The sequence below is a fragment of the Nannobrachium achirus genome, assembly GCF_963921795.1.
Source record: "Nannobrachium achirus genome assembly, chromosome: 7".
NCBI classification, from domain to species: domain Eukaryota; kingdom Metazoa; phylum Chordata; class Actinopteri; order Myctophiformes; family Myctophidae; genus Nannobrachium; species Nannobrachium achirus.
Genome location: NC_137816.1, coordinates 66,244,760 through 66,268,000, shown reverse-complemented (window position 1 = coordinate 66,268,000; position 23,241 = coordinate 66,244,760). Strand labels below are relative to the sequence as shown.

Sequence of the window (23,241 nt, the reverse complement as noted above, 5' to 3'; positions counted from 1 at the left end):
TGATGTCAATAACACAACAGACACTAGACACACAATATAAAAGGATGAAAGCGTTATCCTGAGCTCAAAGATACAAGCAAAGATTCTACAGATTATTTTTTGCTTCCGCTCATACAGTCTAGACTCTAGAGCTCTGATCATGAGAAAGGGATAAAGCGGATGTGAAGCCTTCTCTGCCTTCTTCTGTTTCGTCTTTACAGTCATGCAAATGTATCCCAATATAAATCAAAACTATCTAAGCATATATAGCTTGCTGCTTAGTAGTAATGGAAATGAAAAATATATTTTGGTTATCGGACATTCCAGCTTCCGTTACTCGGGTTTCAGGAGGTGTAGTTCCATATCCTATATAGCATTTAGGAGGTGTAGTTCCAGACTCTATATAGCATTCAGGAGGTGTAGTTCCTGACTCTATATAGCATTCAGGAGGTGTAGTTCCAGAGCCTATATAGCAATTAGGAGGTGTAGTTCCAGACTCTATATAGCATTCAGGAGGTGTAGTTCCTGACTCTATATAGCATTCAGGAGGTGTAGTTCCTGACACTATATAGCATTCAGGAGGTGTAGTTCCTGACTCTATATAGCATTCAGGAGGTGTAGTTCCTGACTCTATATAGCATTCAGGAGGTGTAGTTCTAGACTCTATATAGCATTTAGGAGGTGTAGTTCTAGACTCTATATAGCATTTAGGAGGTGTAGTTCTAGACTCTATATAACATTCAGGAGGTGTAGTTCTAGACTCTATATAGCATTCAGGAGGTGTAGTTCCTGACTCTATATAGCATTCAGGAGGTGTAGTTCCTGACTCTATATAGCATTCAGGAGGTGTAGTTCTAGACTCTATATAGCATTTAGGAGGTGTAGTTCTAGACTCTATATAGCATTTAGGAGGTGTAGTTCTAGACTCTATATAACATTCAGGAGGTGTAGTTCTAGACTCTATATAGCATTCAGGAGGTGTAGTTCCTGACTCTATATAGCATTCAGGAGGTGTAGTTCCTGACTCTATATAGCATTCAGGAGGTGTAGTTCCAGACTCTATATAACATTCAGGAGGTGTAGTTCTAGACTCTATATAGCATTCAGGAGGTGTAGTTCCTGACTCTATATAGCATTCAGGAGGTGTAGTTCCTGACTCTATATAACATTCAGGAGGTGTAGTTCCTGACTCTATATAGCATTCAGGAGGTGTAGTTCCTGACTCTATATAGCATTCAGGAGGTGTAGTTCCTGACTCTATATAGCATTCAGGAGGTGTAGTTCTAGACTCTATATAGCATTTAGGAGGTGTAGTTCTAGACTCTATATAGCATTTAGGAGGTGTAGTTCCAGACTCTATATAGCATTCAGGAGGTGTAGTTCCAGACCCTATATAGCATTCGGGGATTGTGGAATAGTTGTCTGGCTACGTGAGACTAACACATTTAGAACAGAACAATGCTGCACATGAAAAGTATGTGCATGGTTACGTTACAGATACCTTCAATCGTTGAAACTGCTGTCCCTGGGTGGAGGTCATGGGGGTGGGAGGATGGGGGTGACCCTGCACCACCGCAGGCCCCCCTGGTTGGGACTGAACCGCTGGGGTGTGGGAGTGGGGTCCCACGTGGGCCGCGGGACTGCTGTGTCCATGTCCGTGCCCACCGGAGCTCTGGGGCATCGTTGGAACCTTGGGAAGACATTACAAGAACCGCCCCGGTTTTAACGTCAAGCTGAAATCAAGGCTATTATAGTTAACACATCGCCAGCCAGACACACTCAGACATGTGTGGTGATCCAATGAAACGCACTGCGTTCTAGTGATGTGTCGTTCATAAGAACGAATCACAAGAATAAATCATGAACATTTCGGTATGAGCGAAAGCATGAACTTAAAGTGATCCCTGACTAATACGACAAATATGTCTTAATACATTATAATTGTCCTCTATAACTACAATGTAAAATTAAAAACACCTTAAATATTTTATTTCTTCTAGAAATAGCTAATCTTTCACTCAGTAGGGGAAATGCCTGTCGCAAGTTGATGATGTCATAAATGTCATGTGTCATTTTTATGGCATGCATGTGCAAAAAAACAAAACACAAAAACATTTGAAATATTGATTTGATGCTCATATTAACCATAGGAAGTATTAAGTTTGTTTTTATTTTCACATGCATGCCATAAATTCCATAGGATAGATCACACTTGACATTTATGACATCATCAACTTGCGACGGGCATTTCCCCTATTGAGTGAAAGATTAGCTATTTCTAGAATAAATAAAATAATTGAGGTGTTTTTAATTTTACATTGTAGTTATAGAGGACAATTATAATGTATTAAGGCATATTTGTCGTATTAGTCAGGGATCACTTTAACAGTTTAAGGAAGTGAACAAGTTCGTTCAAGGCGATGATTGAACGAATAACTGACGACCAACCCATCACTAACAGGTACTGTGTACAGTATGAGTTTGTATCCCACCATCATAAGACCAACTAGAATAACACCACATAGCGCTACATTAATTGATAATATATTTACTAACGTTATAGATAGAAAAATAATAAGTGGAATAATTATAAATGATGCAACTGACCACCTGCCAGTCTTTGCAGTCATTAAGGGCGGTATCAGGACCAACAAAGATGCAGAAGTACACATATTAAGTAGAAATAAAACACATGAGGCAATTATGTCTCTTAAAAAAGATTTAACAGAACAGGACTGGGAAAATGTATATGTAGAAGATGTGAATGTATCATATAATTCTTTTTTATCCATATTAACTGCCCTCTACGATAAGAACTGCCCTCTAGTGAAGAAAACAATTAAACGGAAATTTAGTGAGAAACCGTGGATAACTAAAGGGATACAAAAAGCATGTAAGAAGAAGAACGCACTTTACAAAGAATTCCTAAAAAAGAGGACAACAGAGGCTGAACACAGTTATAAATTATATAAAAACAAACTTATAGGAATTATGAGAAGCAGTAAAAGAGCCTATTATAGTAAAGTACTGGAGGAAAACAAGAGTAATATTAGAAATACATGGAAGGTACTGAATGGCATTATAAAAAAAGGTGCAGGTAAAGTAGGATATCCAAATTATTTTCGGACAATTAATAAAATAACTATTGATGAAATGAGTCAAGTGGCAGATGAATTTAATACATTCTTTGTTAATGTTGGTCCTGATTTGGCTAATAAGATTCCAAAGACTGGTTATGATAACAAGGTAGAAGGGAAAACTAAAAAGATGTCTAACTCTATGCTTTTGAAGGGAACAAATGAAAAAGAAATAATTGACATTGTCAACAATTGTAAGGCCAAGACATCCTTGGATTGTAATGGCATTGACATGGCATTTGTAAAGAGTATTGTTGAATGTGTGTCGAAACCTCTTGCATATATCTGTAACCAATCATTAAAAACAGGAATATTTCCTAACAAGATGAAGATTGCAAAAGTTATACCTATATATAAGGCTGGCGATAAACATGAATTAACAAATTACAGACCAGTTTCCCTCCTTCCACAGTTTTCTAAAATACTGGAGAAAGTTTTTTACAAGAGGCTAGATGAGTTTATTTCCAAAAACAAAATATTATGTGAACAACAATACGGTTTTAGGGCTAATAGGACAACAACACACGCATTAATAGATTTTGTGGAAACAGTAACCAAGGCATTAGTAGATAAAGAGTATGCAATTGGAGTATTTCTAGATCTCAGTAAAGCTTTTGATACTGTAAATCATGACTTGTTAATAAAAAAATTAGAGAGGTGTGGAATTAGAGGGGTAGCGCTGGACTGGGTAAGTAGTTATTTGCATAGTAGAAACCAATATGTACAAATAAATGACTGTAAATCGCAGAATTTGACTGTTAAATATGGAGTTCCTCAGGGTTCTGTGTTGGGCCCTTTGCTCTTCATCTTGTACGTTAACGATCTATGTGAGGTTTCGGGACTAATGAAAACAATAGTCTTTGCAGATGATACAAACTTGATCTGTTGCGGAGAAAACTTGGAACAACTTCTGGATACAGTGGAGCAGGAACTGAAGACATTAAAGATTTGGTTTGATTCTAACGAATTAACGCTAAATTTAAGTAAAACAAAGTATATAATATTTGGTAATCGTAGAATAAATAATATTAAAAAACTAACAATAAATGAAATAGAAATTGAAGAAGTAACTGAGGTCAAATTTCTTGGAGTAATTATAGATAATAAAATATGCTGGAAGCCACATATAAATTATATAAAAACTAAAATAGCCAAGTCAATTGCAATATTATACAAGGTTAAAGATTATTTAAATAAAACTGCATTATATCTGTTATATTGTTCCTTTATACTACCATACATAACTTACTGTATGGAGGTGTGGGGAAACACATATATAACAAATACTTACTCAATATTTATACTTCAAAAAAGAGCTATACGAATTATAAATAAAACTAATTATAGAGAACCAACTAATAAACTCTTTATCCAATTAAAAACTCTAAAATTCAAAGATCTGGTTGACCTGAAAACAGCTCATATAATGTACAAAGCAGAAAATAAAACATTGCCGCACAACATCCAAAAGTTGTTCCAAGGGAGGGAGTGTCATTATGATTTGAGAGGTATATGTATGTTTGAACATCCATTTGTGAGGATCAATGCAAAACAACACTGTATATCAGCAAAAGGGGTTATTCTATGGAATAATCTTAGAGACGAACTGAAACAAAGTGTATCATGGAACAGGTTTAAGAAAATGTATAAAATAGACATAATAAATAGATATCAATTAGAATAGAAATGTACAGCAGATCTGGTTCAGATCTGGATTGTTTTGACTAGTAAGCCTGATTGATTGTTTATTGTTTATTTTTGCTTTATTTTTTCTAATTCAAGTGTATAAACACTGGGGCGGAAAACCATAATACTAACAACTGTAAGATATTTATGTTAGAAAATGCAGGGGTAGGACTAGATAAGTTGCACAAACTTCTTCCTACTCCTTTTTCGAATATGGATTATAATTCAAGGAAGATATGAAATTTTGGGTGTTATTCTTTTTTATTTTTAAAAAAATCTAATTCTTCCTTTTATTTTATTTGTCTTTTTGAATATTTTAATTTGTTCGAAATAAATAAATAAATGAAATGAAAAAAGGTTAGTAGGAACACGACGGTGAGCGTGTTGTACCTGGTAGCCCTGGGGGATGGAGTACTGGATTCCGGCAGAGGGCTGCATGTTGTCAGAGACAGAGACCGCGGCCTCCAACACGGCAGGGGCTGGAGCTAAGACGCGGGGCTGGAAGTTCTCTGCTCCCCCTGGAGCTCCTGGGAGACGCCGGGCCTGCTGCTGCTGCTGCTGAGCTGTATAAATGGGTTCCTGGTCCTCCGCGCGTCTCTTCATTGTATACTCATGCTCGAAAGGGCGCTAAGAAATAGACACAAAGAATGGGAGGATTACATTTTTTTCCTTTACAGTTCAAAATATCTTTTTTTTTTAACAAAACAAAAAATACCATTAATGGTTCCATATCTCAAGTCTCCATGGGGTGAGTAATCGATAGAAAAAGATATTTTTTGGGTGAACTATAGTTTAAGGGAAAGATTCAAAAGCACATGAGCGCATGTGTGCATACATGTTCACTGGGAGAGATGAGGGAGTAAAGCCTAAATTATGTGCATCACATGTATCCTTTTTGGACTGCATGATACAGTTAAGCAATTAACATCCCATCAGGTTTGGCATTTGGATCGAAATCTCTTCTATGTTTCCTAAATGTTAAAGAGTATTTGTGTGTGGTCGAAACATTGTTCAAACATTGGTGAAATTAGTTGGTGAAATTATTTCATAATAGTCTAATTGCAATTATTTCACACACTAATTGTCACAATCGTTTCCATGTTGAGAAAGATTTGTACATTTTGGAACATTTTCAAAAAGCGGAAATAGTAGATCCACAAGCTGACAACACGTTGCAATTGTATATCTACTATTTCCACTATTTTTGTGTAACACATTTTGAGTATAATATATTTTGGCCATAATCATATACTTATTTTGATTATTGGTATCAGTCATTCCTTTGTGTATTTTTATTGTTAGCATATCTGTCTCATTGAACTTTTGATTACAAAACCTAAAAATGTAATCAACAATCACAATCATTTTTGCATGACAATTAAACCGTCAACTAAAATGTCATAATCACGTTGTCCCTATGCGATACATCCCTAGAATAAACAACCTGGAAACTGAAAGTCAAGTCACTGTGACAAACCCCACAAAATCATTTGACAACTTGACTTTTCCAACTGACAGTGAACGGACATAACGAAAGCCATAAAGGAGCACAGATATCTCAACTACTTACAACAGTCAAAGCTCAGGTCGGTGGTCATTTTAAGATCAGACAGACTTTTTTTTTTCCCCCACTGGGTTTCCATAACGACAGGCAAGCGGCCCCCATTGTTATGTATGGGTGCATGCATGCACTAAGCTCTGATGCCCCCCGTTTCTCCACTATCATTACATTATTCACCATAACTGTCTGTATGTGTGGGAAAATACTGAATATGAAGGATGTGACAGATGTCAAGAATGCACTGAACGCAGTGTGTTTCATTGGACCACACACAACATGTCTGAGTGTGCAGGGGCTGTCACGATTTATTATGACATTTTACTTGGCGATGAATTGTCGCTCAAATAATTGCAATTGATTGTGTTTCTGTTGTTGAACATTGTAGCATTATGAAATTACATTTCTGTTTGGCTTTTAGGCTTTGTAAAAGGATCGCAGTTTTGTATTTTAAAACAAAATGCCAGACCCCAGAGGGTTAACCTTTGCGCTTTGATGAAGAATCTGAGATCATTTGGATTTTCTGGAAGATTGAACATGAATATGCATTCTATTGCTAGTTTGGCCACTTGAAATACTCTTTGAAAATAGGCCATCTACAACCTTACGACAAGTCGCAGCCTGACATGTTGTGTAAGCTTGTATTTCGTTGCATGACATGCTTCCATAGAGATGCAGACTATGGAATCCAAATGACAAATTGTGTCGTGGACTCGTGGTGTCTGAGAACATTGCTCCATGAGGATGTGATAGATGTCATGATGAACTTGTGTGCGTTTCATTCGAGCACCATGCATGCATGTCAGTTCTCACATGGAAGAGTTCAAGTCAAAGAGTACTGATCAGCATTGACAGATGACCACTGTTCCTCTCTGATAATTGCAACCAGCAGGCAGCTCCCAACCTGAATGTAATGGACTGACTACTAGTTCTGGCTGGTGCCAACTCTCACTTGGTGAGGAATCACAGAAGAAGAGAGTTGCTGCAACATATGTGAAATTGGAATTCATGCCATCTTTCTTGGAAAATGGCAAAGCAGAGTAGAGCTCATGCCCAAAAAAGGTTGCACCCCATAAAGTGCACTGACAGAGAGAGGGTCCCTAACTATTATGTACACTACTTTACAGATTGAGCCTAATATAATGTACGCTAGTTTACAGACAGACCCTAAGATTATGTACACTACTGACAGTGTGGACCCAGTCCCAGCCTGCTACTTTTGATGCTTTAGTGTGACGCTGTAGAAGTATGATCAAGTAGTGCATTGATTGACAACACAAAAACACACAAAAAGTTTAAAAATTGACGTTTCTGCCCAACAGCAACAACACTATACAGTCCCTTAAGTTGATGTATGTACGCTACTTTAAGACGGTCCCTAACAAACGTGCAGTCTCCGCAACATCCAATACACAACTTTACAGACGCTCCCTAACAATCCGTCATAGGCTAGCTAGAGGAGGAGACACTCAGCTCTGCTTATGCTTGTGCCATAAAGAGACGCGGTAGGTCGAGTCAGTCAGTCAGTCAGTGTGTGCGAGAGCCGCGGCTGTCGACTCGGACTCAACGATCCGTCGTTCTCCCGTATCCGAAAGTCCGAACCCCGTGTCCTCAATGAACCGCTGTCCGGTCGGAGAATCCTAACTCTGGGCCTCAAATCTACCATTTTACTACACGAAATAAACAACAAGACGGACACGGTCTGCGCTAAACAGAGAGCAGAGCAGCCACCCAGCCAGGCTGAGGCTCGTCTCATCCCCTCCCCCTCTCTCTCTGTCTCTGGCTGCTTGCTTCAGGAGGGAGCTAAACCCCACTCAGCTGTCCGATCCTAGCTGACGTCGCTCGGCCTCTCGTCTCGTCCCCCTCCGCTTCTAGCTCACCGTGTGTGTTTGTGTGTCTCTCTCCCTGACTGTGCTTGTGTGTCGATGTTGTCAATAGAAAGGTACTATATCCCTCAAAGAAAGCCACGAGTGTATTTTAGTCGTGAGTTGAGTGTAATCATCATCATCATCGCTATTCTCCACGCAGAAGTTTGAGCTTATTTTGAGCATCTTTCTTCCCCCCACAACAAGAAGCGATCAGAGCTGTGAAGACGTTTTACAGAAGATACCACCAGTCACTTACGACCCCCAAAATAAACACCACCGATCGAACACTTTTTCTCACGTCTCTCAGACAGTGTGACCCTCCCTGATAACACGACGGTGCAACACATTCAAGACCACCGGACTGCCTGCCCGGCCCGGCCCGCCTGGACCCTGGCTGGATCACAGCGGTGTCGGCTTGGCCAGGAGGGGGGCTACACTACACTACACTACACTTGTTTACGTTAAGCTTAAACCATTAAAGTCCGTCGTACCACGACGTTGTCACTTGCCCGGTCGGACCATAAAAAGCATCGGTATAACCAGCCAGGGAGACGCGCCATGATAACTCAGTTGGGACAGTATCAGAAATCGCACATTAAAGAAATGTATTTAATGTCACTCAGTACACAGACCAACCCTCCCCTCCTCCTCCCCCTCTCCTCCGTCCGATTAGCGTTAGCCTTCTCGTTGCTAATGTTAGCTTAAGGTTTGTGAAGGTAGAATAGCACTAGCACCACACTGACACACACACAGAGCTGACATGTTAACATTCATGTTTAATATCAGCAGGCTGGGAGTGGAGGGGGGCTGGACAGACAACACAAACACACAACAACAACACAACAGCCTGTGGTAGAAACCAACGTGCTGCTGGATTCTGGAACGCTACTCTCGTCTCGTTACTTCACTTAAACAAGCAGTGCTGGTGGTGTTAAGTAACTAAGTACTTTTACCCGAGTACTGTTACTTAAGTACAATTTCGATGCAGTTGTACTTTACCGGAGTATTTTCCAAACTCCAGTACTTTAACTTCTACCCCGACTGAATCTCAAAGAGGCAAATGTTGTACTTTTCTACACTACACTTACTCGAGAACTTTAGTTACTCGTTACTTTAGCAGATATTAATTATAATATTACGAAACACTCATTATTAACCACTTTCGCCCAGACTACTTGAAAATAGCAGATCTACAAGCTCACAACGACGCGAGCTTCTTGGAGGTCGGGCTATTTTCAAACATCTTTAATAGTGCTTTTACTTTGGGTGCTGCTTTATTTCGATGCCAATACTTTCGTACTTTTACTCGAGTACATTTTGAATTCCGGACTTTCGTCTCCACGTTGCAGTAGTGATACTTTTACTTGAGTAAATCGTGTGAGTAGTGAGTTTTTCCCCAACCACTGCACACAACAACAAGAAGAAGCACACTGATGATAGAAACGTGGTGGTTGAACCAACAACTGTCGTTCCTTCACTTTGCAAGGTGAGCTAGCATAGCAGCACAGCTGTAGCTCCATGGTTATGGGGTTATAGCTAGAGTAGCTAGCTGCTGGGGGAGGTTTTTTAGCATTTTAGCATCTCGGGCTCGATCAAAAAAAAAGAAAAGACACGTTTCCCACCGAACCACCGCGTCAACACGTTCTGTTCTCTTCCACAGGAAAACAGCACATTTCATTTGAATCGGGGGCAAAGCAGCCGCGACTGGAGTGAACGTGAATTAGCCGTTCGTGCTAACCGTGGCTAGCTGGCTGCAGTCATTATATCTAATATACCAAGGCATTCAACGATGCTAGCACAACATGCTAACTTACCTTTTAACGCGAGCCTCGCCGACCAGCCAACAACGCGTCCGCGCCGACACTTCTTTTAGAGGTTTTTATTTTATCGGTCACTTCTTCTTCTTGGTAAATTCAGCGCTCCAAGTGTTGAGGTAAAACGGCTGCTAGAGTGAAGGTGAGCGCGCTAACAGCAGCTAGCCGCACCGCTAACAACAATCTGCTCTCTGCTGTGGGGAAAGAAACACAGAGGAGCGACGGTCCGTAGACACGGAGGGCGTGGCCACGGCGGCCCCGCCCCGGACCCCGCCCACCCTCTCGCCGGTTGGCCCGCGGCTCGAGCGCAGGGCCAATGGCGCGGCCGTACGCGTGGCGCGCGCACGGTCCCATAGGCCGGCGGCACGCTCGCGCCAAGTACAAAAAAAAGCGATGCGCCAGGGTAGCTACAGAATGTTGAAAAGGACGCAAATAGGCCTAATGTTTTTTTTTTCTGGATGTAATATAAATTCATGTGTATATATTAATGTTGTTTTTGACAGCACATTTTGATTTAGTTTTAGTCATAGTCTTTTGAATAAAATGTCATTTAGTTTTAGTCATAATTTAGTCACCTGAAAAGTTTTAGTTTTAGTCTAATTCTAGTCGACTAAACATCATACGTTTTTAGGCGACTAAATCTACAGTTGATTTGGTCAACTGAAATGTATTTTGGCAGGCCTTTGATGGCATTGTAATGACTGATTTTACACTTGGTTGTGTGCTGAAAATAGCAGATCTACAAGCTCACAACGCGTCACAGCGCGACGCGTTGTGAGCTTGTAGATCGGCTATTTTCAGCATGCAACACCTGAGAGCAACCAAACATAAAATGACTCTCTTCTCCACTAGTACCTCCCTAACGTTTTAGTCTAGTTTTTATTTTGTAGACGAAATTGTCAATATATTTTGTCTTAATTTTAGTCATCACAGCTTAGTTTTTATTTCGTTTTTATTTCGTTTTCATCAAGAAAATGCAGTCGACAAACATTATTCGTCATAGTTTTAGTCGACAAAATCAACACTGGTATATATAAAGAAACGTATATATGTGGTATTGCATGTAACACATTACAACTTGAAATATTAAAGAATTCAATTACAAAATGATCGTTCAAATGCAGTTATTCGTTTAATTGAATGAAGATACACATACAACTGAAAAGACCCATTTATAGTTAAACTTAACATGATACAGTCTACAGAGACATGCAGTGTCCACTACAAGGCCACACCGGACAAACTATATACAGTAGGCCTAACTAACAGCACCTAAAGGTTTTGTGAATGTGTTCACTTCAGAATGTGGGGCAGCAGAATAGCTTTGATGTTAAAGAGGAAGTGAAAGTTTCAATATGACAGCCTCTTCTTCTACTTCTGATAGAGCCCTGAAAGACCCAGGTCAACTAAGTTCACATCTCTGTTTTTGTACATAGGTTATAGTTGTTTGTTGTTGTCAAGTATTTATTGTGTTCATTTTGTATGCTATTTTGATGAATTGATTGAATACATAGCACCAGGGACGTGCTGGCCATTGGGAAAAGCGGGCCAATTCCCGAACGGCCGGTTCATTCCCGGCCGGTCCAGACCGACCATTAGGAAAAAATAAAAAATAAAATTTCGGCCCTCGTTCCATTTTGGGGGCTGGGCGTCCAACAAAGTAAATTGTCACTGTTGGGCAGAAAACTCGTATCTCCAAGTTTCAAATGTAGGCCTATACATTTTTTCGCAAAGCAAAGCCCTGCTTCATCATACAAGGCCGTTGCACAAAAGTAGTGAAAACAGCAGATCTACAAGCACACAACGCCTCGCACTGTAGATCGGCTGTTTTCACTAGTTTAAATCATTTTTAAAATGGTTTTGGACGTACAAGGTTTCCACCCGACAACGACGAAATATAACTCATGTAATTGGCCCACTGGCTTGTCACTTGTCATGAACTGAAATGGCAAATCTTTGAGTAGCAAAGCAGCGCGCAATGAGGGCCTCTACAACTCTTTTTCCCGGGCTGAATCAGGGGCCCAGCACGTCACTGCATAGCACCACAATGGAACACGTCCCCCAGGCATTTTTTTTAGATTATCCTTTTAGCCTGTACCACGTGAGGTTTACTAAAGTATTCAATCAATCAATCAATCAATCAATATTCATCTGCAGAGAGAATGTGACAGAATATTGATGTTGCAGAAGTGCTGTCTCGACTATTGTGAAACCACAGTCCACTGCAATACAGCAGTGGGAAATTAAGTCCATTTACATGAGTACTGTACACATTTGAAGTAGGTTGACTTGTGTATTGTTATTTCTTGATACTTTATACATCCTTGCTGTCAGGCAGAACGCTCTTATGTCCATATTTTAACTGTTTTTTAGTTAATTAACTACAGCAGATCTGCTGTGAAACAGCTCTGGACAGTTTCCAACAGACAGATTTCTAATTTCACCAGTTCATCTCACATTAAAATTAAACCTCCCAACATTATTATTGTCTCAAGTTTACACGAGTAAAAGAGAGGGAGAAAATAATTGTTGTACAAGCTCTCCTGACTTTTTTTTTTTTTTCAATTTCAAGAAAAGGGTAAGGCATAAAGGGTAGAGAACAGAGAAAGAAACAAACAAGAAACACAATAATGTCAAAGGTGCATGGTTAAACACGAAATAGAATGAGGCAGAGTATTATGCTTCTTGTGCAAGCAGAGACAACATTTGGAGCATTGGCATGTCTTTACTCTACTCCAGGGGTCTTCAACAGGGGGTCCGGGACCCCTAGGGGGTCCTCAGAGTTACTACAGGGGGTCCTCCAAATCTTCCAATCCTTTTTATATTAACAACTTGAAACCTAGTGTCCATATTCTGAGAACTTTAGCCGAAAATAGCCGATCTACAAGCTCACAACGCCTCGCAGCGGTAAAGAGGTTTGGTGTAGAGGGGGAAAAGAGCAGACTAAGTACAGTGAAAGGTCAAGTTTATTAGGTAATGACGGCTCAAGTGGTTAAATATTTGAAAACACAAATTGACCTGAATCCAAAATACACTGATGATTGTGCTGTCAAACGATGAAACTATATGGAATCTATGAAAAGGTTGTGGGGGTCCCTGCTTCATCTCTCTCTCAACTAAGGGGTCCTTGGCCTGAAAACGTTGAAGACCCCTGCTCTACTCAAATTATTTGGCAGCTTAGTTATTTGTTACTTGCAGATTTGGAATTGTTCATACAAAAGATTGGAGTTGGTTGCTGTTGTAATAACCAACAACGTGCTGCTGTCACTTGCAGACGTTTGGCACTAGTATATTTTGATGTCAATATCTTTGTACCCAAGTAACATTTTGAATAGATAGATAGACAGACAGACAGACAGACAGACAGACAGACAGACAGACAGACAGACAGACAGACAGACAGACAGACAGACAGACAGACAGACAGACAGACAGACAGACAGACAGACAGACAGACAGACAGACAGACAGACAGACAGACAGACAGACAGACAGACAGACAGACAGATAGATAGATAGATAGATAGATAGATAGATAGATAGATAGATAGATAGATACCTTTATTACCCCAAGGGGGAAAATCAGTTGCCCAGAGGCAGCACAGCAGTGTAAGGTTATTTACAAAGTTACAGAGAAGTAAGAAAAAGATAAAATAAAAAACAAGAACAGAGTATAACAATACAGGACTTGAAGCAGATAATTTCTGCATTGATATTAGACTCTAATTAGACTCTAATAGAGTACTACTTTTACGTAAAAAAAGAAAAGAACTGAGTACTTCTTCCACCACAGTATAATAGTGTATATTTTAAATATATAATATTAGATTTATACATTTTATGGCAATGCATTAGCCTGGTTACAGTCAGACCCTGAATCGCTATTCACGCCCCTTTGGAGTGAAACGAAATGTCAATTCAGGCTGAGTGTCAGGCTAGCAATGCATATGAGAGAATGATGTAATTATTACATTGTGATATCTGTGTAACGTATTATTAAAGCTGCACTATGCAACGTTCCTCTTATACCTGGGATTTGAACCCATTTTCCTGCACAAGTGCTGACATTTTTACCATTGACCTAATAGAGCCAGCCTGCTTGCACAGGGGATAAATTGAGGTCAAAATTCGTGTCAGATCTTGTGTTTATATGACCTTTGACACCATCTAAATCAGGGGTCTTCAACGTTTTCAGGCCAAGGACCCCTTAGTTGAGAGAGATATGAAGCAGGGACCCCCCACAACCTCCATATAGATTCATTGTTTGACAGCACAATCATCAGTGTATTTTGGATTAATGTCAATTTGTGTTTTCAGATATTTAATCTCTTGAACCGTCACTACTTAATAAACTTGACCTTCACTCTGTACTTTGTCTGCTCTTTTTCCTCTCTACATCAAAGCTCTTTGCCGATCTACAAGCTCACAACGCCTCGCAGCGCGAGGCGTTGTGAGCTTGTAGATCTGCTATTTTTGGCTAAAGTTCTCAGAATATGGACACTAGGGTTCAAGTGGTTAATATAGAAAAGGAGAAAATAACTTTCTATCACTCAAAGATTTGGAGGACCCCCTGTAGTAACTCTGGGGACCCCCTAGGGGTCCCGGACCCCCTGTTGAAGACCCCTGATCTAAATGTCTCAATAGAAGAGCAGGGAGAGACAATTGTAAAAGTTATGTTGTATTAACATACAGAACACAGAATAGTGCTGCTTTAAATCAGTTGAACCCAAAAGATGGAGAAGCAGGGGGTGTCCTGTTCAACAATAACGTTGTTTCTCTACCACCAACTGACAGCATAATATGGAATAATTATTATTGTAACTTCTTAATAATACACAGAACATAATGATAATTTGTTTTAACCAAGAGTGTAAATGTCTATTACAAATTACATTATTATTACAGAATAATGAGTGGATTAAAAAAACATACAAAAGGTGAGTGTGTGTTCATAATGTCATGTGGCATTCTTTATCATTAAATGTCTTTGTGGTTTTAACCCATTTAGGCCTAACCTATAGATAAGGGCTAAATCAGAAATTAGCCTACAAAAACAAATATTTGCTACATACTGTACATGTACTGTAAGCCCCTCCCAAAGAGCAAAATGTGTTCCCGGCCTTTATTGCTGCTACTGTACATTGCTGTGCTGAGGAACCAAAACCAACCAATTGCAGGGTTAGGCTTATGTACACAAGATGTAATAAAAATCGAACCTCGGTTCGAAGTGAAGCGGTTAATTCTTATTCTATGTGTTCTAGAGCTATGAAATCTGTGTTCTAGATCTATACATTCTGTGTTCTAGATCTATACTTTCTATGTGCTTTAGTTCTATATTTTCATGAATTCTGAATGAATGAATGATTTTGTCTGGACTGGAGGGCCAAATTGTCACGTGAAGCTTGACCAATCCTCAATTCTGCATGCACGGGACAGACATGGGACAGACAAAGCCACACCTTGGAAGCGGCTTTCACCGCTTCAAAAAATAAAAATAAATGTTGGATCTTGACTTTGATGACATCAGTTCAGGAAGATGCATACGGCAATCAGAAGCACTCCTAGCGTGATGCTGGAAGCCACTTGAGGAGCTGGAGGAAGAGATGAGAGGATAGCATTTAGGCGTGCATGAACTTATGAACACAAAACCACTTAACAAGCCCTATTGCTGGTGCACTGCGTCGGAAATAAGTGATCTACAAGCTCACAACACGATGTGACGCGACGCTTGAATATTGTTGGCTATTGTCGACCTGGGGAACGGAGAAGTAGGCCACACATGTGTGAGCAATTAGGGGTTAAGAGTCTTGCTCAGGGACACACATCGACATTGCTACGGCCAGGGTAGCAATGTCGATGTGTGTCCCTGAGCAAGACTCTTAACCCCTTATTGCTCACGCGCTCCTTGTGGGCAGCGAAGCAGCTGGGTTGGGCTGCAAATACTGAATTTCCCTCGCGGAAGGAGTAGGTATCTATGATATGATTGATTATGAGCATCCGGCCCAGCCCTTTGACCATCTCAATCCAGCTCTCGAAGTCCTCAAAGAAAATGAAAATGATCCCCTCCCAAAAAATACCTGCATTCAATATTCACATCTGTATGTACAGTATGCACTCAAAATGATCCCAAGTATAAGTAGTTAACATAGCGTCAGAATCATTTTAACCACTTTATCCATTCATATTCAAAAATAACAGATCTACAAGCGTCTACTTCTTTTTTTTTTCTTTTTAATACAAAAATCTCTTTTGGGGTCTCTGTACACACAAACCTTTCAGATGGGGATCCGCAATTTTGGGGTCCTTGCATGGCTTGGGAACGTTTGGGAACCACTACATGTGTTAAGAAGATTCCCCACGCCCTATGTTTAAGATTCTTTTTCTGCTTTTCTTATAAGGTACAGGTAGTTCGTTTGAACTAAGTGAAAGTGAAAAAGCCTTCCAGGTTGGGGTCAACCAGTATGTGTGACATTAGAATACGTGTGATCAGCCGGTGTATCCTTATAGGCACGCTCGTATCCAAAGGCAAGGGACTTAAAAAGTGCAAGAGCAAGAGTGAATGAACATGAAACACACATTGATAGACCACTATACGAGTCCTCTCAAACACACAGCAAAACTCCAACCACTGACTTATTTCACAAGAGTTCAGTCACCTGGCCCAAGCCTGGAGGCCAGGATAAGGAGCTAGGCCAGGGGTCGGCAACCCAAAATGTTGAAAGAGCCATATTGGACCAAAAAAACCCAAAACAAATCTGTCTGGAGCCGCAAAAAATTATAAAAGCCTTATAAATCGTTGTTGTCGGGTGGAAACCTTGTATGTCCAAAACTTCGTTTTGTATTTATCATTTAAAAAATGAACTAAACTAGTGAAAACAGCAGATCTACAAGCACACAACGCCTCGCGGTGCGAGGCGTTGTGTGCTTGTAGATCGGCTGTTTTCACTACTTTTGTGCGTCAGTCTTGTATGATGAAGCAGGGCTTTACTTTGCGAAAAAAAAAAAACATACAAATTTGAAACTTGGAGATACAAGGTTTCTGCCCGACAGTGAAGATAAAAAAAATCGTTAAAACAAAAAATATTTTTTTTCCTCTTTTCATACATTTTTTAAAAAGCTCCAGGGAGCCACTAGGGTGGTGCTAAAGAGCCGCATGCGGCTCTAGAGCCACGGGTTGCCGACCCCCGAGCTAGGCAGACTCTGTGGTGAGGAAGGGTTTAATCCTCTGGAATAATAATATCTTTTCCCACAGGGGAAGCTTTCAGCTTCACCCAGCTGAGTGCTGCACACAGAGGAGCACAGAGGGCGGAGTTAGGGGAATAGACCCGCCCACTCTCTGAGTGGACTGCTTCTCTTGGTCTGGAAGTGGCATATGACGCGCGTCTTTCTGTCGGTGTCTTGGCGCACCGACCGATGAAATCAATGCAAGACGGAGGAGGGGTGGGTCTAACTTTTGAAAATCAACAGAAACAGTGGAGGGAGGGGTGGCTCACCAGAGCTCTTAATTGCTCCCTTTGAACTTCAAAGGGGTTCTGAACTGCAGTCATTGATTGAGCCATACAAGTGTAAATAGCTCGTTAGTGCTTCTCTCTAATCAATGAAACATCAAAGACGACAACTTGATTCCTGTCATACAGGGGGAGGGGGAATGTTTTGTGTACACAAGTCAAACACAACCCCTCCCACCAGATCTCTTGTGATTGGGAATGTCACATTTTAAATCCCCTCCCCTTTTAAATCAAATAGAATAGGGACAACTTCAGACTCAAGCTCCAGCGCAGAGTCTGAAATCAGGCTAGAGTTAGGGCTCTTGCTGGGACCTCCGGGACCTCCGGAGTCCTAGGCCAGCTTACTAACCTTTCAGCTATGGCCGCCCCAAATGCCAACCTATAGGTGTACATGGGACATGGGAGCGCTGTGGCTCCAAAATGGACCTGGGACTTTAATCAACAAGCCTGTGACATCTGATATCTATGACGTATGACACCAAATTTGGGCAAGGTTTCAGTGTGATCATAAAGTCCCTTCATATAATGACCCGGTTAAATGTTTTCCAACCAATCTGAAGACCATTGTGGTGCTGGATCGTATTAATGCCTCAGTGCTCCGGTGTTCCCCGGCGCGTGTTGATGTTCTGTCTGCTGTGTGTGTTGTTGTGTGTGTCCACGGCCCAGAGGAGGCTCATGTCGTCCACGGTGGCGAAGCCGCAGGTCATGTTCGTTCTGGGGGGGCCCGGCGCCGGGAAGGGGACCCAGTGCTCCAGGATCGCGGCGACCTACAGCGGCTACGCCCATCTGTCGGCCGGCGATCTGCTGAGGGCAGAGCGAAGCCGGGAGGGCTCCGAGTTCGCCGCGCTCATCGACGACTACATCAAGGAGGGCAAGATCGTTCCCGTGAAGATCACCATCGACCTCCTCAGGAAGGCCATGGAGGAGACCATGAAGGTGAACGAGCAGATGTGCTGCTTCCTCATCGACGGCTTCCCCCGCAACGAGGACAACCTCCAGGGATGGAACAGGGCCATGGACGACAAGGCGGAGGTCAGGTTTGTCCTCTTCTTCGACTCCGACGTGGAGGTCTGCATCGACCGCTGTCTGGAGAGGGGGAAACGGAGTGGACGTGCGGACGACAACCGAGAGAGCCTGGAGAAAAGGATCCAGACCTACATGGAGTCCACGAGGCCCATAATAGACCGGTATGCCAGAGAGGGCAAGGTGCGCACCGTCAACGCCTCTCACAGCGCGGAGGAGGTGTTCGCCCAGGTGAAAGCCATCTTGGACAAAGAAGGTTGGACAAAGAAGGTTGAGTTTTAAGCAATGCCGCTTTCGCGGTTACCTTCTTAGGTTTTCATCAAGTCGTGGACGGCCTGATCAATGAAGAGAGACGAAGTAGTGATCACGTGGTCATATTTCTCGTCACTTACACGCTACTTTTTTACTCTCTTAGTATGTTATTATAAGTACGATGCAATACTATGTTCTGCCAATGCATATATCTAGATATCTGTGGCTCTGTTGGGCTCAATGTCCTCTCAGACAACTAAATGGGTATATGACAGTACGAAGAAGGAAGTTTACATTTATTGAAATACGAGAATATATGTCTGGACGTACTACAAGTGCGACCTGATAAATATGACAGTCATATCTTGTTTTATCAGTTACTACAGTATATGATACAGTTGACATTCACAAGTTAATTCATAATTCATATTTTCATTACTTTTCGTATTCTTTTTTTTTGTCTCTTTTGTAAATGCAGCACTGCTCGTTCAAGAGTGTGTGTGTGTACGTTAGAATATGTGTATCCTCGGGATCCAGGCGTTTCATTCAGAATATGTGTGACAGACAGACAGGAGCTACTGTACAGCAGGCTGCGACCCCCAAAATATTAATATTTGATTATTTATTTGGTGGAACCCCCCACCCTGACAAGCACCTGGAATTGCAGGAGTTGAGGCATTGCATTTAGTTTGACTCGGTTCCACACGTAAATATTGTGAGAATAGCCGATCTGTAAGCTCACAATGACACGCAACGTGAGGCGTTGTGAGCATGTAGATCGGCTATTTCCACAATCTATGTCGCTTTCTCAGGTAATATTTCACAATTTGGCCAACGTACAGTTTGTCGATTTTGACGCAGTAATAGACACATTTCTTATTTTTTGCAGTATAAAAAAGGTCTTAAAAGTCCTTAAGTGGTCGCTTTAGAAATGTGCAGATACCCTGTATACTCGTATACACACGTCTTTCTAGAGGAACACACCCCAGCATAATTATATAGTGGCTGATCGAGGGGAAAAAACAAATACATTAAATAATAATATTTGACTATATGTTTTCAAAGTTATCTAGTTAACCTTTAACAATTGCATAATGCATCACATAATAAAACGAGTTGACTTCTTCGTACACAGTGCCAGACACTGGGCGAATCTGTGTGATGAGTCAACTAGTTGGTTGCTACAGGCAACACACTATTGTATTCGGTCCGAGACTCTTTCACCAGCAAGGTGAACCTGCTTTTTGTAACGAACGTAAAAGTGAAGCTTTTGTTCATACTTTACACACTGCTGTCACTGTTGTCATGCTTCATATGACATCACAATATCTAATATGAATGGTAAGACGGAATTCATTTCCCAGTGGATTCCTCACGACTCGCGTCAGTGCGACCACTCTTGCAATTTCCCAGAATTGCACCTTTCTAGTTACTTGCGCAAGCTGAGCGCGCAATACTGTAATGGGCTGGGTATGTACGTATGCATGCAGTTGACTGGGAATTTTGAAGACCGTAGCCCTGAAACGGCTAGGGATTCTGGGAATGTACAGTTACGTATGTACTGTATGTATGTTAGAGCATTCAGGAATAGTGATGACATCACGCTCTGGCTTGATGTCCCTTTTATGCCCATATATGGAGATCGCTGATGTCATCACGAGTCACACTTAATTACGTCCTTGTCCGTTTTATGACTGAATGAATGAATGATTCTGTCTGGAGGGCCAAATTGTCATATGAAGCTTGACCAATCCTCAATTCTGCATGTACGGGACATGTACAGGACAGACACGGGACAGACAAAGCCACCTTGGAAGCGGCTTTCACCGCTTCACAAATCTGACAGATCCATCTTGATCACATGACTATAGAGATATTGTGTACAGATTTGCGTGATGTAGGGATGACATCTGTAGGAGTAAAAACATTGTCCTCCTGGTGGCGCTATAACAGGCCAACCTGCAAAAGTTGGAGCAGATGTTCTGCTCTGGCACCCAGGGAGTGTGCATGCTAGTGGTGCGCAGGCCGACCCGGTGCACAAGGTTTCAGACCTTTTCAGGCGGGCGGCGGGCAGGCGGGTTATCACCACTCTCACGTGCAAAAAATAAATAAGAATAAATGTGAAATGTGGCCTACATCTGGCCTTGATATGGCACACAGATATGGCACAAATGGCTCAAAGTTTGTTGTACGCCCGGGGTCCCATATTGGCCAAGCTTCGCAGAACGTGCTGCGATTGGCCAGAGGAACGCTTGATGAAATTAACTCATGAATAGCACCGCTCACTTCACGCCAGGTTTGATTTTTGGAAAATAACTAACATAGAAGTTAGTTGAGGACGGACGTGTCTCATCTTACCATGTGAAGCAGCCGCTGTAGCAGCGGTGGCAGCATCAGCAGCTGCAGCGGTAGTAGCGGCGGCAGTAGCAGCAGCAGGCACGGTGACGCCGGCAGCGGCCGGGGCAGCCGGAGGAGCAGGAGCAGCGGTGGCCGCGGTGGTGACGGGGACGGTGACGGCCGCGATGGCCGGAGCGGGGGTGGTGACCACCAGGCTGACCGCCCCGGAGCGGAGGGTGTAGCTGCTGCTGAACACGCTGTCCTGCATGGCCCTGCTGCTCTGGCCGCACACGCTGGGGCACGACTGGGACGGCATCATGGTGATGCACAGGTACACGGTGCACTCCACGTACATCTGCAACCACAAGTTACTGTTAGATGCTCTTGTTCTGTCAGTGGGGGCTTCAGATCATAATAAGAACCAGGGACGTGCTGGCCATTGGGAAAAGCGGGACAACTCCCGAACGGCCGGTTCATTCCCGGCTGGTCCAGGCCGGCCATTAGGAAAAAAAATTAAATAAAATGTCGGCCTTCGTTCCATTTTGGGGGCTGGGCGGCCAACAAAGTAAATCGTCACTGTCGGGCAGAAAACCTCGTATGTCCAAGTTTCACATTTGTAATTCTTTTCGCAAAGCAAAGCCCTGCTTCATCATAGAAGGCTATCGCACAAAAGTAGTGAAAACAGCAGATCTTCAAGCACACAACGCCTCGCGGTGCAAGCTTGTAGATCGGCTGTTTTCACTAGTTTACATAATTTTTAAAATGGTTTTGGACATACAAGGTTTCCACCCGACAACAACGAAATATAACTCATGTACAGTAATTGGCCCACTGGCTTGTCACTTGTCATGATCTGAAATGGCAAATCTTTGAGTAGCACAACGCTATAAGAGAGATCTCTCTCTAGAGCACGCAATGAGGGCCTCTCCAACTCTTTTTCCCGGGCTGAATCAGGGGCCCAGCATGTCCCTGATAAGAACATTAACATTGTGAAAAAACTAAATCTAGAATTTGCCACGGAGAAGGACAAGTCTTGCCACAGACACATATGTCCATGTATGGACATATTACACTCGACGCCCCACGACGAGCTAGCTCTTCAAACTCGCGTGAGAATGACAAGCGTGACGTCATTCGCACGCAAAACCGCAGAGTGCGGTCTGCGGCACCGCGACTGATGCAAAAACTCAAATTCACATAATGCAATGCATCATGCGATAATGTGATCAGGATATCCGGTTTTGCATACAGGCCAATGTTATGAAATTCACGAAAATGGATGAATCTCGTAATCTAACTCTAGATCACGTTCTTGATCAAAACAAGCCTTATTTCTCTACCGAACATAACAATGCACAAAAGGCCGCGGTTGTCATTTTTCTCTTCTGTGTGAAAGAACATACGACCATAGCAATCGGATTACATTTGGACCAGTGGTGCCTTCATGGAGCCTCGGAAATAAGGGGGAAAAAAATTAAAAACCCTGGCACTGGCTACAGAAATAAATGTAAATGGGTGGCTCCAGTGTTGCCGTGGTCTTGGGTCGCGCGCCCCCGACGACCCATATCTTTTTTGAGCCAGGGTCTCGCACCCCCCAAGTTCACACCTCGACAACTGTTTTAACAAAGAAACGAGCCTATATGCATATCAATAGACCTGTATAGTAGGTGTTGAGCGACGTTCGCGACCCCCCAAACATTGAATCACCACTGCACCACTGGGTGGCTCTGAATGAGTTTAATGATCCCTGCTAGGGTGTCCTGAGTGGAGGTGTGAGTGAGAAGGAGAGAGAGAGAGAGAGCAGACCCACCGCGGTTCCCTGGGCCTTCATGGCGCTCAGGTCCAGCCGGTAGATCTTGGAGTTGTCCGGGGAGGAGATGACCTCCAGAGTGCTGTCACTGGATGAACACCTGCCACAGGAGAAAGAGAGTCCATCAGTATGAATGGAAGAATGGAGAGAGAGTCCATCAGTATGAATGGAAGAATGGAGAGAGAGTCCATCAGTATGAATGGAAGAATGGAGAGAGAGTCCATCATTATGACGTGAGCTTGTATTTCTGCTGTTAACCGGAAGTGTCC

General features: G+C 42.2%; 2 protein-coding genes across 7 annotated transcripts in view; one reads left to right on the top strand and one right to left on the bottom strand.

Annotated features, from left to right (window-relative positions):
* The window catches only part of LOC308288301 (paired amphipathic helix protein Sin3a-like), a 54,286-nt gene extending 44,062 nt beyond the window's left edge, over nucleotides 1-10,224 (bottom strand). For all 6 annotated transcript variants that reach the window (XR_013962187.1, XR_013962188.1, XM_080729700.1 and 3 more), the window contains exons 1-3: nucleotides 10,043-10,224; nucleotides 5,193-5,429; nucleotides 1,481-1,669 (exon numbers count right to left, since the gene is read on the bottom strand). Coding sequence is in view for 4 of the 6 variants with exons in the window: in XM_080729700.1 (XP_080585826.1) it covers nucleotides 1,481-1,669; nucleotides 5,193-5,405 (402 nt within the window). In the remaining 2 variants the exon portion in view is untranslated. The remainder of the gene's footprint in view (nucleotides 1-1,480; nucleotides 1,670-5,192; nucleotides 5,430-10,042) is intronic.
* Nucleotides 10,225-18,135: 7,911 nt separating this feature from the next.
* LOC308288927 (UMP-CMP kinase-like) lies at nucleotides 18,136-18,855 on the top strand (the record flags this gene model as incomplete). The annotated part of the gene is made up of 1 exon (XM_080730401.1): nucleotides 18,136-18,855. The coding sequence occupies one exon, from the start codon at nucleotides 18,136-18,138 to the stop codon at nucleotides 18,853-18,855; it is 720 nt and encodes a 239-aa protein (XP_080586527.1).
* Nucleotides 18,856-23,241: the final 4,386 nt, after the last annotated feature.